Source organism: Phyllostomus hastatus, unplaced genomic scaffold (genome assembly GCF_019186645.2).
Source record: "Phyllostomus hastatus isolate PE091 unplaced genomic scaffold, TTU_PhHast_1.1 phas_contig_348, whole genome shotgun sequence".
In the NCBI taxonomy this organism is placed as follows: Eukaryota; Metazoa; Chordata; class Mammalia; order Chiroptera; family Phyllostomidae; genus Phyllostomus; species Phyllostomus hastatus.
This window is the reverse complement of record NW_025333860.1, coordinates 7,369,272-7,385,534: the sequence shown is the minus strand read 5'-3', so window position 1 is coordinate 7,385,534 and position 16,263 is coordinate 7,369,272. Positions and strand designations below refer to the sequence as shown.

Sequence of the window (16,263 nt, the reverse complement as noted above, 5' to 3'; positions counted from 1 at the left end):
TGGAATGTTTCAGGTTGTCCTAGAGGTTTGTAAGTCTCTCTTCACTTGTTTGAATTGTTTCTTCATTCTTTTCTGGTTGGATGTTTATTTTCTCCTTTTGTTCCAAATTGTTGGTTTGAGTCCTGGTTTCCTTCCTGTCACTGCTGGTTCCCTGAATATTTTGCTTTATTTCGTTTTGGGTATCTTCCATTTGTTTTCTCATTTTTTGACCAAGCTCAATCAGTTTTGTGAGTATTTTGATTACCAGGGCTTTAAACTCTCCATCAGATAGGTTTGCTATTTCATTGCTTAGTTCTGAGGTTGTGCTCTGTTCATTCATTTTGGCCCTATTTCTTTGCTTGGGGCCCCTGATAAGTTGTAAGGGGGCAGGGCCTTCGGTATTCACCCAGGCCAGGCAACCTTCCTTGCTGTCCTGGGGTGCTGCCTGTGGGGGAGGGGCCAGAGAGGGAACAGTGCAGCTCACCTCCTTGTCTTTAGTGCACTTTCCAACAGACTCATGTGTGAGACTGGGGGTTTCTCCCACCAGGGGCAACTGCCGCCATAGTCCACAGTCAGCTCTGAGTATCAGTTTCTCTTTAAGTCAGCCCTGACTGTCTGGTCTACCACCTCGCCTTGGCTTTTCTGAGCCGACCTGCATGATCTGCTCCCTTACTGGTCTGGTTGTTCTGGTTGATTTTTCCTTTAATTCCTTGGTTGTCAGAGTTCCATGCAGTTTGTTTTTCTGGAGCTTCTGGTTGTTTACTGATTTTAGATTGGCTGTCATCATCCTTTTGGTTGTACGAGCAAGCAAAGGGTTTCTACCCCCGCCTCCGTATTCGCCGGAACTCCTGCCTTACTATTCTTTAGTAAGTGCCATGATCACATTTTCTTTAGGAGGTTTTAGGTTATACTGTTTAGTGTGTTGGTCTCTAATGTTCCTAACTTCCTATTTTTGTGCCTTTTCACCTTCTGTAGTCCAAGTGAGTGAAGATAAACTGACTTGAGGAAGTACTGTGAACCAGGAAAAAAAGTGCTGTATTTAGTAGTAGCTTCCTACCAGGAGAGAGGTAGAATGGGAGGGATTGAACATAATTTCTAATAGGGAGGAAGCTAAAAGTATTCCCAAGTATTCAGAAGATAATGCAATCTGGAATGCATCTGAAGAAAAGTTTGAAAAGTAATCAGGCTTTTAATTGAATAAAGCAAATTAAGATTCTCACTACATGGTTTTTTATAACAAAATGTTATTCACTTAGTCACATAAAAATTAAATACCTATTTATGCAAAGCACTATGTAAAATTCAAAGACGGGGAAGAAATTCCTTGCATCAAGGAACTCGTCATCAAGAAGTGAAACACTGTCAGTTATATGTCAATAAAACTGGTCAGAAAAGTAAAACAAAAATGAATAATGTCAATACAAAATACCATGTGCAAACATTAAAAGAAAGCTAAAAGTATGAAGGAATTCGGAGAAAGAAAAGATCTAATGTTTTTTCTATAAACAAGTAAGCAAAAAAATATTCACATCTGAATAACTGGTAATTCCATCTCCTTAATTTGGCCTTTAAAACCTTTTCATTACAAATTGACATATTTGTGTGAATATTATATCTCAGATTTAGTTTAAAATAGTCCAGTAAAAATAAATAAAAATTTAAAAAATTTAGGTAGGGAAGATTAAACAAGAATGAAATAATCTTGAGTTGAAGCTTGGTAAAGGGCTCGGCAGAGTTTGATATATTAATGTATATCTGAAAATTCCCATACTAGAAAGTAAAAATCAAACTGCATTTGAAAAGAACCAAATTAATTAACGGTTCTCTGAAGCAGAATTATCTATGCATTAGAGTAACACAAAAATACAAGTACAAAAATCATTTGAACATGTACTATGTATAAACTAAGACAGTTAAAGGAAGTGTTATCTAAATCAAGTTATAGTTTTACTACCCCAAAACATAAATTCTACTTAAATATTTTATTTATTCTAATTTACACAGGACTTAGACTATTAAATTCATTATTCTCTTAATATGTTAAAATGTAAATAATATGCATTATGCAGCAGTGTGTTAGTTGAAATAGGTTTAGTTCATTTTTTGCAATTAAGGTACTTTCACAAACCTAAAGGTAGTCCAAGAAAAATTAAAATGCCAGTAAAGTCCAAGAGCAAATTGGGGGGGGGGGGGGGAAGCGATGAAAGACCCTAGAAAACTTATGTAAAACTTCTTAAATATATATAAAAAAAGACCCTTGGTTTCATTTTATTCCTAATAGTTATAACTTGAATATATCTAGAAGTTGCTTTAGCTGAGTAATCAACCTGTCAACATGTTAACTTATGCTTAAGTTGCTAGTATGCTCTCTAACTAGTGTACTTACTTGCTGTTTCAAAACCAGGTTCTTCACTCCTTCCATCACAAACTGTGATCCTGTATTCATGACTCGTGATAAGAGACTAGGGGCAAAAAAGGAGGATCACAAAAAGCATAAATTACCTCTTCAATACGTTATAGATAAAATATTTGCCTGATTATATACCACATGCTGTTACCTTCTGTACCTACCATCTTTGTTTTCACTAACCAGAAGTAACCTCAGAATTTCTACTTCCATGGTATTACTGTTGCAATTTTATTTATCAATAAAAAAGTAAAAAAAATACTCTGAATAGTCATTAATTATTACTCAAATGTAAAGGTAAAAGGCCACCCTCAAAATAAACATTTTAACTGCTTAGCCTTAACTATAGTTCTTAGGCAAATTATAATTTGTGGAAAACTACTTGCTTTCCTGATTGCCTTACTGCTACGGCAATAAAATTAAAGACAGTAAATTAAGACAAGTTGCCTTAGTAATTCAAACCATACTAACACATGTAAGCTACATATGCCTATAAGTATGATGAGTAGGTCAAAAGTTACTATGTTCTCTTTATCATAGCAGCTAGATCCAATCTGGCATTTTATACTGTCTCCCTCACTATACATAAAATCTATCATATAAAAATGTGAATCATAACACACCTAATGAATTTTTCCTCAATTCTAAAGAATGTTTGTTGTCTAAATTTTTAACATCAAAAACAGCACCAACAAATGATTTGACATATTAGTTTTATATTTGTGTCTCCAGTAGTTTCTCATTTGGGATCAAAAGATGCTTTGTGAGACGGGCTGTTAATCCTCTATTGTGATATCAGAAGGCTAGAGATATTCTTTAAATCATCCAAAAATTTTCTTGTAACACATTTTATTAAAATCCTCAACTATAAAATCCACAAGAAATGTAAAAGTCTTTTAATATTCAATAAGATTTAAGACATGAAACTGGTAAGTCTATTTACTCCACAGATAAAAGTAATTTTCCAAATATAGTTTCTTTTTCCCTCTCTTATCCTTATCCCCTCTGAAATGAAGAGATGAACAAGGTGGAAATCCTTTAACAGAAATAATAGAAAGTAATCTTTGTTAGAATGGACAGTTTTCAGGTGATTCCCTGGCACAAGGCAACTCTGAGGGACTAGGCTAACCTGCAGAGCACTGTCTGAAGTTGAGGCCAGCTGGATTCATTTTCCCAAACATTTACAAGGCCCTGCATTATGACAAGTGCTTTTGTTTTTAGAAACTGTTTCATTAAAAGTAGTAGCTCAGGGTGGGGCTAGGATAAACTTGTTTTTCTCTGGGCTTCATGTTTTTGCTCTAAACTATAAAAAATAAGCTAAGGATTTGAAACTGCTAAGAGTATGGGATAGGAAAGAGTAGCAAGAATTACCTTATTTAGCATTTTTGAAAATCACACAGACTCTAGAGGATACTCTGGAGTTAGAAGCCAGCCCCAGGCCTGGGAACTCCCTCCCTATTATCTAGTAGGATGCCCAGGTCTGCCTTGAAGCTAGCTCTTGAGTACCTAGCAGCGAGTCTATTAGTTATCAACATTGATATGAAAATAGCTTTATCCTTAATATATATTCTGAAGATGAAAACTGTAATGTTTTAAGGGAGGTAAAAGAAGCCAAATACTCATACTAAATAAGACATATTAACTTACATTTTAAAATGAAAATTTAAATTATCTAAGAAGCCAAACGCATGCTGACATTTATTCTCTATCACAATAAAAATATTTTGCATTCAAAGTGTCAGTGTGTTTTTAAGGCATGAAAGTCTAATTATGGTTTGGAGGACCAGACAAACTCAATCAGAATTATTAAAAATACCTACCCCATTGGTTTAGTGGTAGTGTTGCCATAGCTGGCAGGAGCTGAGGCCATTTTGGCAAAAGCCCTAAGATATAAGAAAGTTATATGTAAAGCTGATTATTAGCACTAACATTAATGGTATTAAAATATCTATTGATAAACTTTAACTTTTACTATGCAGACATCTGAAAAGAGAAATAATTTTTAACTACTATAAAACAATTATCAGTCTAGTCAGCACCAAAACAATTACATAAACCAAGACTATATAAATGTAAAATAATGTCCAAATACAGTGTAATACTGAAACACTGAGATACTTTAGGAAACAATGCATTAATTCTCCCAACTTTATTATTTTTCTTTTCCCTTCTATCCAATCATTAATATAAAACAGACTCGCTGCCTTAAAAGAACCACCATGTACTACTGACTGAGTCTCTCTAGCCCTTCCCATATTCCATGCTCCTCATTCCCAGACACATAACTCTGTTGATGCTGTCCTTTGAGGGGTATACATTTACTGTTTTCTCCAACAGAAACTGTACATTTCCTTTTAACACTCAGCACAAAACCATTTTCTTCATGAATAATATTCTAGTTCTACTACCCAATAATTTTTCCATTTAGTTATATTCTAAACCATACACTTCTATACTTAAATGCTTAGTCACTTATTTTTCAAGTCTTTTTAAGTGTCCAGAATCCCTTTAAACTAAACTGTAGAATTCTTGAAAAATGGGAAAAAAGATGACACTTAGATGCATTTTTAGAAAATATTTTCCTTCTGGTAATATGCTCACTGGAGAATCCAAACAACACAGTATTTTCAGAAGAACACTTTCACTGTGAGGTAACCTTATGATTTTGGTGTATATTCTTCTAATCCTTGGACATATGGGCATATAACATATACACTTTTAATAATAAAGTTAATACCATATTGTATATACTGTTCTATAACCTTTAAGTAGTGTACTATAAACATTTTTATGTGAATCTTAACTCTTTTATATTCTTAATTATTTCAAATACTTTAGTGAAAAAAGTCTACTTAAATATAAGAAAATTTTATGAGTAAAAAACCCAAAGGAATCACTAAGATATGATAGTTGAAATGCTGAAAATATTCCATTTCAATCTGGAGAAATCTCAAACACAAAAATCACAATTTTGTTCATAAAGGAGGATATAAATCAACTGTTTTCAGCAGTAGATTGGAATTTTTGCTTTTAATAAAAATGTATTTTTCACTATAAACAATTATATCTAAATAAAGGGATAAACAATAACACATTTATAGGCTGAATATTATGCAAATACTAAGTCCTGCTATTGAAAACTAAGATAATGAAAAACTGCTATGATGAAAAGTACTAGAAAACTAGAATATAAAACTGTATCTACAGTAATGATTTTCTGATTTTCAAAACTGTACATAATACGCTCATAAAAGGATGGACACTTGGGGAGAAAATACAGACAACTGTAACTGAACAATAAATTTTTTTAAAAAAGGATATACACTAATGTTTACTTGTACATTCTGGATGTAGAGATTACAGGTAAATTTTTACTTTTTTTACACCTGAGTTTTCTAAAATTTCATTGAGTAAACTGTTGTAACTCTCATAATTGGCCAAAGAAAGTTACAAATCAGAAATTAAAATTTTTGCTAATCACATGAAATGATGCCCAAGAATACCTTTCCTCATAACAGCAAACTTGATTAAGGAATTCCCACACAGTCATAATGAAAAACAAAACAAAAACAATGACATTTGCCATACAGCCAAATGTGTAAGTGCATAGTTTATGAAAATTGGAAAAGGTGGTTTTCAGTTTCTCTTTTTAAAGAAAAGGTTTTTGTATATTTTTTTCTTATAACAAGAATACACTCAAATAAAATTTGAAAAAACAAAAGTATAGATAATAAAAAGCACTCATAAACCCAGAGATAACAACTGTTAACAACTAGTGTTATTTCTCTCTCCATGCATATTTAAAAAAACATTTTTAAATTACAGTAGACACATTATATTAGTTTCAGATGTATAACCTGCAACAAGACATTTACGTAACTTATAAAGTGATCACCCTGATAAATCTAGTACCTATCTAACACCATAGTTATTAAGATATTATTGACTATATTCTCTATGCTGTACTTCACATGCCTGTGACTACTCTGTATCCACCAATTTGTAATTCTAAGTGCCTTCACCTTTATCACTCATCCCCTCAATCCTTTTCCCATCTGGCAACCATCAAACTGTTCTTTGTTCCTGTGAGTCTGTTTCTGTTTTGCTTGTTTAATTTTATGATTCCACATATAAGGAAATCACCTGGCATTTGTGTGACTTATTATTACACTTAGCATAATACCCTCTAGGTTCATCCACGTTGTTGCAGATGGCAAGATTTCATTTTTTTTAGGCTGAATCATACTACATTATATACATGCACCACTTCTTTATCCATTTACCTATTGATGGATACTTAGGTTGCTTCTGTATCTCGGCTACTGTAAACAATGCTCAATAAACATGTGGGTGTATATGTCATTTCGATTTAGTGTATTGGGTTTCTTTAGTTAAATATCCAGAAGTGGAATTCTTCTTTGTCTTTTTAAAGCCTTTGTTTTAAAGTCTATTTCATCTGGTAGTGGTATTGCTACCTCAGTTTTTGTTCTATTTCCATGTTCAAGAACTATCTTAGACAACCCCTTTACTTTTAGTCTGTGTTTTTTGATCTGAAGTGAGTCTTTTGTAGACAATATATTATGTAAATGTCTTGTTTTTTAATCCATTCAGTCAGCATATATCTTTTGATTGGAGCACTTAACTCATTTACATTTAAAGTAACTGTTGATAAATATGTATTTATCGTTTTATGATTCATATTTTTATTTTTGCCCTTCTTCTTAAAGAAGACCCTTTAACATTTTTTATCCTCACTCAAGGACATGCTTATATATTTTAGAAAGAGGAGATGAGAGGGGGAAAGAGAGAAATAGAAACATTGATGTTAGAGAGAAACATCAACTGGTTGCCTTTTATAGGCATCTTAACCAGAGATGGAACCTGCAACCTAGGCATGTGCCCTGACTGGGAATGGAACCTGCAACTTTTCCATTTGAGGGATGATGCCCAAACAACTGAGCCACACTGGCCACGGTGATCCCTTAACATTTTTTGTAATACTGGTTTAGTGGTGATGAACTCCTTTAGCTTTTTCTTGACTGGGAACTCTTTACCTGGCCTTCGATTCTAAATGATAGCTTTGCTGGGTAGAGAAATTTTCATTATAGGTCCTTCCATTTTATCAATTTGAATGTTTCATGTCAATCCTTTCTGACCTCTAAATTTCTACTGAGAAATCAGCTGACAGTATTATTGGACCTGCCTTCTGGGACTGTCATTTTCTTGCTGCTTTTAAGATTTTTCTCTGTTTTTAACCTTTGCCATTTTAGTTATGATGTGTCTTGGTGTGAACCTCTTTGGATTCATCTTATTTGGGACTCTGTGCTTCCTGGACTTGTATGTCTATTTCTTTTACCAGGTTAGCAAAGTTTTGTCATTTTTTAGGATAATTAAAAAATTTTTTGCCCTCCCTTTTTCCAGCAACCCCAGGATGAGACTGTTGGTATGCCTTAAGTTGTCCCAGACACACTTTTGTTCACTTTTATGGATTCTTTTTTCTTTTTGCTATTCTCATTGGGTGCTTTCTTATATTCCAAATTGCTGATTGATTCTCTGCTTCATCTACTCTACTGTTGATTCCTTGTAACTTATTCTGCATTTCAGTTAGTATACCCTTCATTTCTGACTGGTTTTTTATGGCTTCCATGGCCATTTTTATGTTGTTGAAATTCTCATTAAGTTCCTGGAGAATCCTGATAATCAGTGTCTTGAACTCTGTATCTAGATTACTTGCCTCAATTTCATTTATTTATTTATTTTTTTTTAACGGAGATTTCTCCTGTTCTTTCATTTGGGACTTGTTTCTTTCTCTCATTTTGGCTGGTTCCCTGTGTTCATTTCTATGTATTAGAGCTGTTATGTCTTCTGGATTTGGTAGAGTGGCCTTTTGTAGTAGGTGTCGTATGGGGCCCAGGGATGAAGCCTCTCTGATCACCTGAGGTTGATGTTCCGGGTGTGTATCCTGTGTGCACTGTCCTGTTGCAGTTGAGCCTTGACTGCTGTTGCCATGTCATGGGAGGGACTGACCAAGGCTGACTGGGTATGAGGACTGCCTACGACTATAATGGAGGAGTTGCTGTTCAGGGGCCAACCCCATGGAGCAGAACTCACTCTAGTGGGTCTTAGGTGTTGGCTTTTTGCCCCTTGAGTATGTGCAGAGGTGGTTGGGTTATAATCCAGTGTGGTCTGAAGTTGTCCACTGGGTGCACTAGCTCTGGGGCTTTCCAGGAGATGCAAGGTCAGCCACTGCCTGTGCCCTGGCCAGGGCCACTTGGCATAAGGTACAGAGCAATCTGCAGAAAGCTACTAATTGAGCTGAGCTTGGAGGTGCCTGAGAAAGGCCAAGCTGTAAACCGAGGCTGGCTCATGCTAATGCCAGTCCTGGGGCCACTCAGCAAGAAGTACAGGACACACCAAGTCCAGATGCTGCCTGTTTGAGAGATTTTATGAAAGTCTGAATCATGTGTCAAGAGAGGCTGTCTGTATGGAAAAGCCACTGGAAACAGCTTGCATGGCTTGCAAGTTGGGTGGGACAGGAACTCAGGGAATCACCAGGGCAGGGCAAAGAGTGATAGCCAGGTTGATAGAGACTCAGATATGGCACCCACCTGCCAGCTTCGCAGGGGGGAGGTCCTAAGAAAAGGAAGAATGGCCTCTGCCAAAACTACCAGTCTTGATGTGGCTTCTTCTTTATATCCATAGTCATAGGACGTCCACTCAGCTAGACTTTAGGCAGTTCTGAATGATGGTTATTTTGTCTAGCTTTGCACATGTTTTGAAAAAGCTGAGATCAGAAAGCATTCTTATAGCCTTAAAACAATTATTTTAAGAAATGTTTTGAGGGTAAAGTTTGTTGTAGAAAAATTTGGAAAATAAACACCCTCAAAGAAAAAATTCTACCACTCAAGGTAAGCTACTAATAACATTTAGGTGTATGTAACTTCAGCTATGTAATTATATGGATATAGGTGTACATTCATATACAAACATGCACGGAGAAATGGATATTAGGGGTCATACCATTAAAAATGTTATCTATGGAGAATTCCAGCCAAGACGGAGGCATAGGTAGATACAATGTGCCTCCTTGCACAACCAAAATAGGGACAACAACAATTTAGAAACAAAAAGACAACCAGTACTGACAGAAAATTGAACTGTATAGAAGTCTGGCAACCAAGGAGTTAAAGTAGACACATTCATCCAAACTGGCAGGAGGGGTGGAGTTGGGCTGCTGGGGAGAGAGAGGATGTGGCAAAAAAAGCAGCAGCTGGCAGACCCGGGCACGCAAGGCGGCAGCGGGTGGACCCAGTGAGGTGACAGATTGTGCAGGGGCGCCGGCACCCAAGGCAGCTGGCAGACTGGGAGGTGCCACATTTGCACCCCGATAAACCAGATGAAACTGGAGAGCGAGACAGATCACACAACCCAGAGTTCCAGCGTGAGGAAATAAAGCCTCAAAACACCAATTGAAAACACCTGTGGGGGGTTGAGGTGCCAGGAGAGATTCCCAGTCTCACAGGAGAGTTCATTGGAGAGACCCACAGGGTCCTAGAATATACACAAACCCACCTGCCAGAGAGTCAGCACCAGCAGGGCCCAGTTTGCTTGGAGGAAGCGGCAGAAGAGACTGAAATCCGGCAGAGAGTGGAGCATGTGCCACTGCTTCCTCTCAGCCCCTCCCCCACATACAGTGTCACAACGCAGCTATGGGGGTTGCCCTGCCCAGATGAAAACCTAAATCTCCACTCCTCACTATGTAACAGGTGTGTCAAGACACAAAAAAATGGCCCAAACAAAAGAACAGATCAAAGCTCCAGAAAAAATACAACTAAGCGACAAAGATAGACAACCTATCAGATGTACAGTTCAAAGCACTGGTGATTAGGATCCTCACAGAACTGGTTGAATTTGGTCACAAATTAGATGAAAAAATGAACGGTACGCTAAGTGAAATAAAGGAAAATGTACAGGGAACCAATAGTGACGCGAAGTAAACTGGGACTCAAATCAATGGTATGGACCAGAAGGAAGAAACAAACAACCAAACAGAAAAGAATGAAGAAATAAGAATTCAAAAAAAAATGAGGACAGGCTTAGGAACCTCCAGGACATCTTTAAACATGCCAACATCTGAATTATAGGGGTACCATAAGGGGAAGAGGTAGAGCAACAAGTGGAAAACTTATTTGAACAAATAATAAAGGAGAACTTCCCCAATCTGGCAAAGGAAATAGACTTCCAAGAAGTCCAGGAAGCTCAGAGTCCCAAAGAAGTTGGACCCAAGGAGGAACACACCAAGGCACATCATAATTACATTACCCAAGATTAAAATGAAGGAGAGAATACTAGAAGCAGCAAGAGATAGGGAGGCAGTAACTGACAAAGGAGTTCCCATCAGACTGTCAGCTGATTTCTCAAAAGACCTTACGGGTAAGAATGGGCTGGAAAGAAGTCTTCCAAGTCATGAAAGGCAAGGACCTACATCCAAGAATACTCTATCCAGCAAAGCTTTCATTTAGAATGGAAGGGCAGAAAAAGTGCTTCTCAGATAAAGTTAAGTTAAAGGAGTTCATCATCTCGAAGCCCTTATTACATGTTAAATGTTAAAGGGATTTATCTAAGAAAAAGAAGATCAAAACTATGAACAGTAAAAAGACAGCAAACTCACGATTATTAACAACCTCACCTAAAACAAAAACTAACTGAACAAATTACTAGAACAGGAACAGAACCACAGAAATGGAGATCACATGGAGGGTTATCAACCAGGGAGTGGGAGGAGGAGAGAGGGGGGAAAAAGTATGGAGAATAAGTAGCATAGATGGTAGGTAGAAAATAGACAGGGGGAGGGTAAGAATAGTATGGGAAATGTAGAAGCTAAAGAACTTATAAGTATGACACATGGACATGAACTAAAGGGGGAGAATGTGGGTGGGAGAGGGTGTGCAGGGTGGAGGGGAGTGAAGGAGGGAAAATGGGACAGCTGTAATAGCATAATCAATAAAATGTATTTTAAAAAGTCATCTATGTTTTGGCTTAAACACCACTTCCCAGAGATTTTTCATATCTCAACAAATTATTGCCCTCAACAAGTTAAGATATATATCACTTAATATGATTTAATATTATTTTGTTCATTTGCTTATTTGTTGATTTATTGTTTCCTCAACACAAATGTAAAGTTAATGAGCATAGGGGATTTCCTTAGTATGCTCACTATTATATTCCCGAGATCTAGACGAGTCCCTAGGTACACAGGCAAAGGAAATAGATATTTATCAAACAAATCATGCTATACTATGGTAAACTACTATTTCAATTTCAATATAACATGGACATTCCCCAATGTCATTAAATAAGTCTTCTACAACATGATTTTAATGACTCTGTTGTGTTGCATCTTACAGAAATACCGTAATTCATTTACTAATCTTATTGTTGGACATTTAGATTGGTTTTCAGAATTTCAATATTGTATTGCTTCTAAGACTTCAGAACTCCAATACTCTTTGGGATAAATCCTCAAGAGTAGAAGTTTTAGATCAAAGGCACTTTATTAAAAAACCCTTTATATCACGCAGCAAAAATGTGTCAATTTATAATGCTAATAGCAGAGTATAGACTAATTAATATGCTTGTATCCTTTGCACACTATTTTGTAAATCTTTGCATTACATTAATTTCCATTTTTTGGATTACTGGTGAAATTAAAATTTTCCTTTAATGTTTTTGGGACCATTTGATCCAAAACTTCCTTCTTTGAGTTTTTCATCTTATCAGTGAAAAAGTATAAACATGTCTAGGAAAGAAAGACGTCACTATTTTATGTAATATTAAATTGTAAATAGGAGGGACAGCTAAGAGAATATGTAACTGAATAAAAAATATGAAGGCACTGTTCAGCTTTCTTAGTAACAGTGCCACTTTCTTGAGAATTCAATTTCCACTGCCCTCTCCTAAATGAAAAAGTTTAAAAAGAAAATAAAACTTACTTCCACTGTTTGATATATTGCAAGGGATTCAGGTCGCATCCTGCATCAGTTAAGGCTTTTTTGTATTGCTCCAAATCAGCCTGAAATAAGCAAAGAACAATGACAAAAACATTTCCTTTATGACAAAGAAGACCATTTTGTTTGTTGTCATTTGATTACTCAAAAAGTTAGACCAAAGGTGAATCTGAATTTGAGGAACCCAAGTAGAGTGCAGCTGTATCTGAAGTGAGTATCCAAGTGAGCACCTGAGACAAAAACCACATATAATGAAAACTGTCTTTGACAGACTCCCAAATTATCCATAAACCATCATATTTTGTCATCCCTCAATAAGTCCAAAAGAGTCTGTTTTTTCTCTATCACTGAAATAGACTGCCTTTCCTTAGGAAAAGCATTAAATAAAAGACTTGGCTTGACCAACAATATTTCAAAATGAGCAACCCCAGAGGAAGGGCACCAACGGAAAGGAATTGCAGATGTAGGTTTTCCCACCTCATATTCACTGCAGAGGCCCAAATTCATTAAAGGAACAGAAAAAACTGTGTTACACTTTTTAAATGACTGTTTTATTTTTCTAGCTCTTTTTTATTTCCTGATGAGTAATTCTAATTGAAATTGTGTAATTTTTTAGGAGTGACTCCATTATAAAAATGTTGTAAGATGGAAACCTTTAAGCTCACTTTCAACCAGAGATGTTTACTACTTTGCATTTTTGAGGCTATTAATCTGATTATTAGTAGCCACAATTTGCTTTAAGCCTCTTAATGATCACTTAAACTTATGAAAAAAACATAATCCTTACCAAAAATCAATGAAAATAAAATAATGTGGTCAAATTTCAAAAATCATGAATTAAGTTTTAAAATCATATATTCTTCAGAAAATATTATGAGACTCTCCTAAGATACAGTACACCCTCATTAATGAGAGAGATATTTCTAAAAAGAAAATGGTATATTCTTACTGAATTGAAATAAAGGTCAACAGATGTATTCCTAGGATAAAGTAAAATTGGCCAAAAGCAAATAATAGGTTTAGTTTTGCTTTTTTAACACGCCAAAGATTTTTGGCCAAAAGCCTTGCAATGTACCAGACATTAAAAAAAGTAAATGCTACCAGCAAAGGAAAAGAGTTTATAAGAGCCCTATCATTCTAGATGTCATCTCAGAGCTTTTTGTACTTGATGCTTATCCACTAAAACAAGACTGAGGTAGCATGAGAAAGAGTTCACAGGTCTCTAACCCAGCAACACAACTGATGTCAAAATCACTGCTTTCCTTCAGAGCAAGTTAACTGCCTATACATACTTAAATATATTTTCTTCAAAAGCAACTGATGACTCATTATAGAAAAAAACCCCAAATAATTAAATTACCCACCACCACACTTTCAGTGAGAAAAAAAACCTTCTAAAAGGAAGATTTGTCATTTTCCAATCATTCTTAGGAATTTATTCTGACATAAAAGCAATTATTTTATTGCAATACAAAGTATCTCAATTTTTTTATAGAACTTTTGGGAACACTGGATATTTTCCCTCTGGCGAATCCTCCTCTATAATGGACATTGACAAGACCAACCTTTCAGAAAGTGTAGCAAACTTCACTAACAGTTTAGAATAGCTATTTTTTAGAAATAAGGATTTTGGCTACTTGAATTCAGTTCATATTTCAACAACTTGAAAGCGGTCACACACTTAATGAGAGGATAGTTTTCTTGGTGACAATAAAAACGGCTACAAAACTCGACAGTAAATAGAACCAGCCTTAACAAACTGTTTTTCTTTTAAAAAAAGGAATGAAGTAGTTATCTGGTCATAGTGATTTTCACTTCTATTTTTGAAACAAACAAGTTATTTCCCTTTATGCCCAATAAATGAATACACAGGACCTACCTCAGAAGGTGGCTGCTGTGTACTTATATAATAGATAAGAAACAGCCTCATTTTATCTTCTGGAGTTCCTGCTACACAGGGGAAAACAGAATTTAAAAAACCCTTCATAATTCTGGTTAAATATTTTGGTTAACACTTATATAGACATTCAAGACATATCTAAATGTGACTAGACAAATATGGTTCTTGATTTGGTAGATTTAAGGTTATAAACATTAATTACAACCAGATAAAATACAAATATGGAAAACGATTTTATGCGTTGGGATTAAAGAGATGGGATATGGAAGTATCTCCATTCTATCTTCCAAACTCTATATTACATTGAGATTTATCTTTTAGATATAAACTCAAAAAGAAAGAAAAATATAGGTACAGTAATCATACAATTCTAAAACCAGATACTACTGAGATGGAAAGTGATGTTAGTAACAATCATTTAAGGACAACTGGCATTAAAATGGGATTGTCCTGGGAAACTAGTAGGTTTGAAACCTTGTTGGCTAAAATTACCTAGCTTAGTTTAAGGTCATACTTCTCAAATTGGTTTGAAAGGCATTGTATCACTTATGTAAGATTTAGGAAAATAATACATTTATATTAAACACTGATGTGTTACGCATAATATATTTGTCTGAAATTTTAAGACAGAACATAAAACTTCACAAAATTTCTTGCTTGCAGTGGACACCGTGGGCTACTATTTCTGTTACCCAGAGCTGCAAACTGTCCAGAGTAAACAATTTATTCTCCCTTCTGCTACTGGGTTTACTCCGGTGCAAAGTGATAGAAGTCATAGGTAACTCAGTTTCACTCCTCAACAAATAACAATATGCACTCTTACTTCAAATTGTGTGTCCTAATTCTCAAGAAATCAGAATTGTTTTACTTTATTACAGAGTAAAAACTAGAAGAATTTTTTCAAAACATGACTGATGAACCATTGATTTTTAAAAAAATATGGTTAGAATCCAGACACGCCCTCCTTCCCCTCTAAGAATAAAATCTTAAAAAAAAAAATACACCCATTCTCAAATTATCCTTACTCCCTATAATATGAAAAAGAATGATGATACAAAGCTTTCTCCAAAGTCCTCATGTTTACCAGTACAGTATCTTAGACACTTTGAATATTAGGTTATGCGATCCTTGGTCTTGTTTAAATCCTAGGAGAATGCTGATATTTTTGTTTTAGCAGGTAATTAGCCTGGCTGGGTTCAGGCCAAAGTTCCTAGCACCTTCTTGCGGGTTGTGGTTCCATCGTTGATTCTATTTTCAGAACCTTTTGCAGTGCCATTTACTGCCCAGTGGCTGACATGGCAGCTGGGATGTCATCTAGACCATCACACCTCATAGTCTTTGGAATGCTGTTCAGGATCAGATTCACAGATATGTAGTTCAAAGGTGAGTCCAGGAATTTATAAATAGCTTGATGGGGTTGCTTTCCTGGGCTTCTTTCTCTCTGCGACCTCCCTGGTACTTCCCAGTTCACTTGGACCTCCCTTTTTGGTGCTCTAGCCAAAAGCTTTGGCTTTAGTTACCTTGCCCCAATGTATATTTACTACAACTGAAACTAAGCAGCGAGAGGAAAAAGAGCGGAAGTGGGTAGAGGTGGAAGAGGGTATAATAAATAGGCGGGATAAATAGTAATGAAAAAATACAATAAAAATAATGTAAAAAATATAAAAAAGATCTGGAGGAAGAAAAGAGGAATAGGCCTTCCTCTAGGCTCTTGGGACCATGGCTCCTAAGATAGGAAAGTGTCCCTCCCACAGAGTTTTAAATCCTCAGCATTTAGCACAGCCTGTTCACATAATTCTGCTTAAAGAAGGAACAGTTCCTATTCTTCAAGGAGAAACATTTTATATTTGCTACAGTTTAAATAAATGCCCCAAAACCTCTGCTAAGGTTTTAAGAGTCATGATGGCAAACATTATAGAGCATCGGGATGCTTAAAATGAATGTGAATCACAGGGGAACCAAATGGT

General features: G+C 35.7%; 1 protein-coding gene across 2 annotated transcripts in view; it reads right to left on the bottom strand.

The window, feature by feature from the left end:
- SCFD1 (sec1 family domain containing 1) overlaps positions 1 to 16,263 on the bottom strand; it is a 110,910-nt gene that overhangs the window by 30,962 nt on the left and 63,685 nt on the right. The window contains exons 16-19 of one of the 2 annotated variants that reach the window (XM_045841143.1): positions 14,276 to 14,346; positions 12,382 to 12,461; positions 4,207 to 4,269; positions 2,366 to 2,441 (exon numbers count right to left, since the gene is read on the bottom strand). In XM_045841143.1, the coding sequence (XP_045697099.1) occupies positions 2,366 to 2,441; positions 4,207 to 4,269; positions 12,382 to 12,461; positions 14,276 to 14,346 (290 nt within the window). The remainder of the gene's footprint in view (positions 1 to 2,365; positions 2,442 to 4,206; positions 4,270 to 12,381; positions 12,462 to 14,275; positions 14,347 to 16,263) is intronic. The other variant, XM_045841144.1, reaches the window with a different exon arrangement.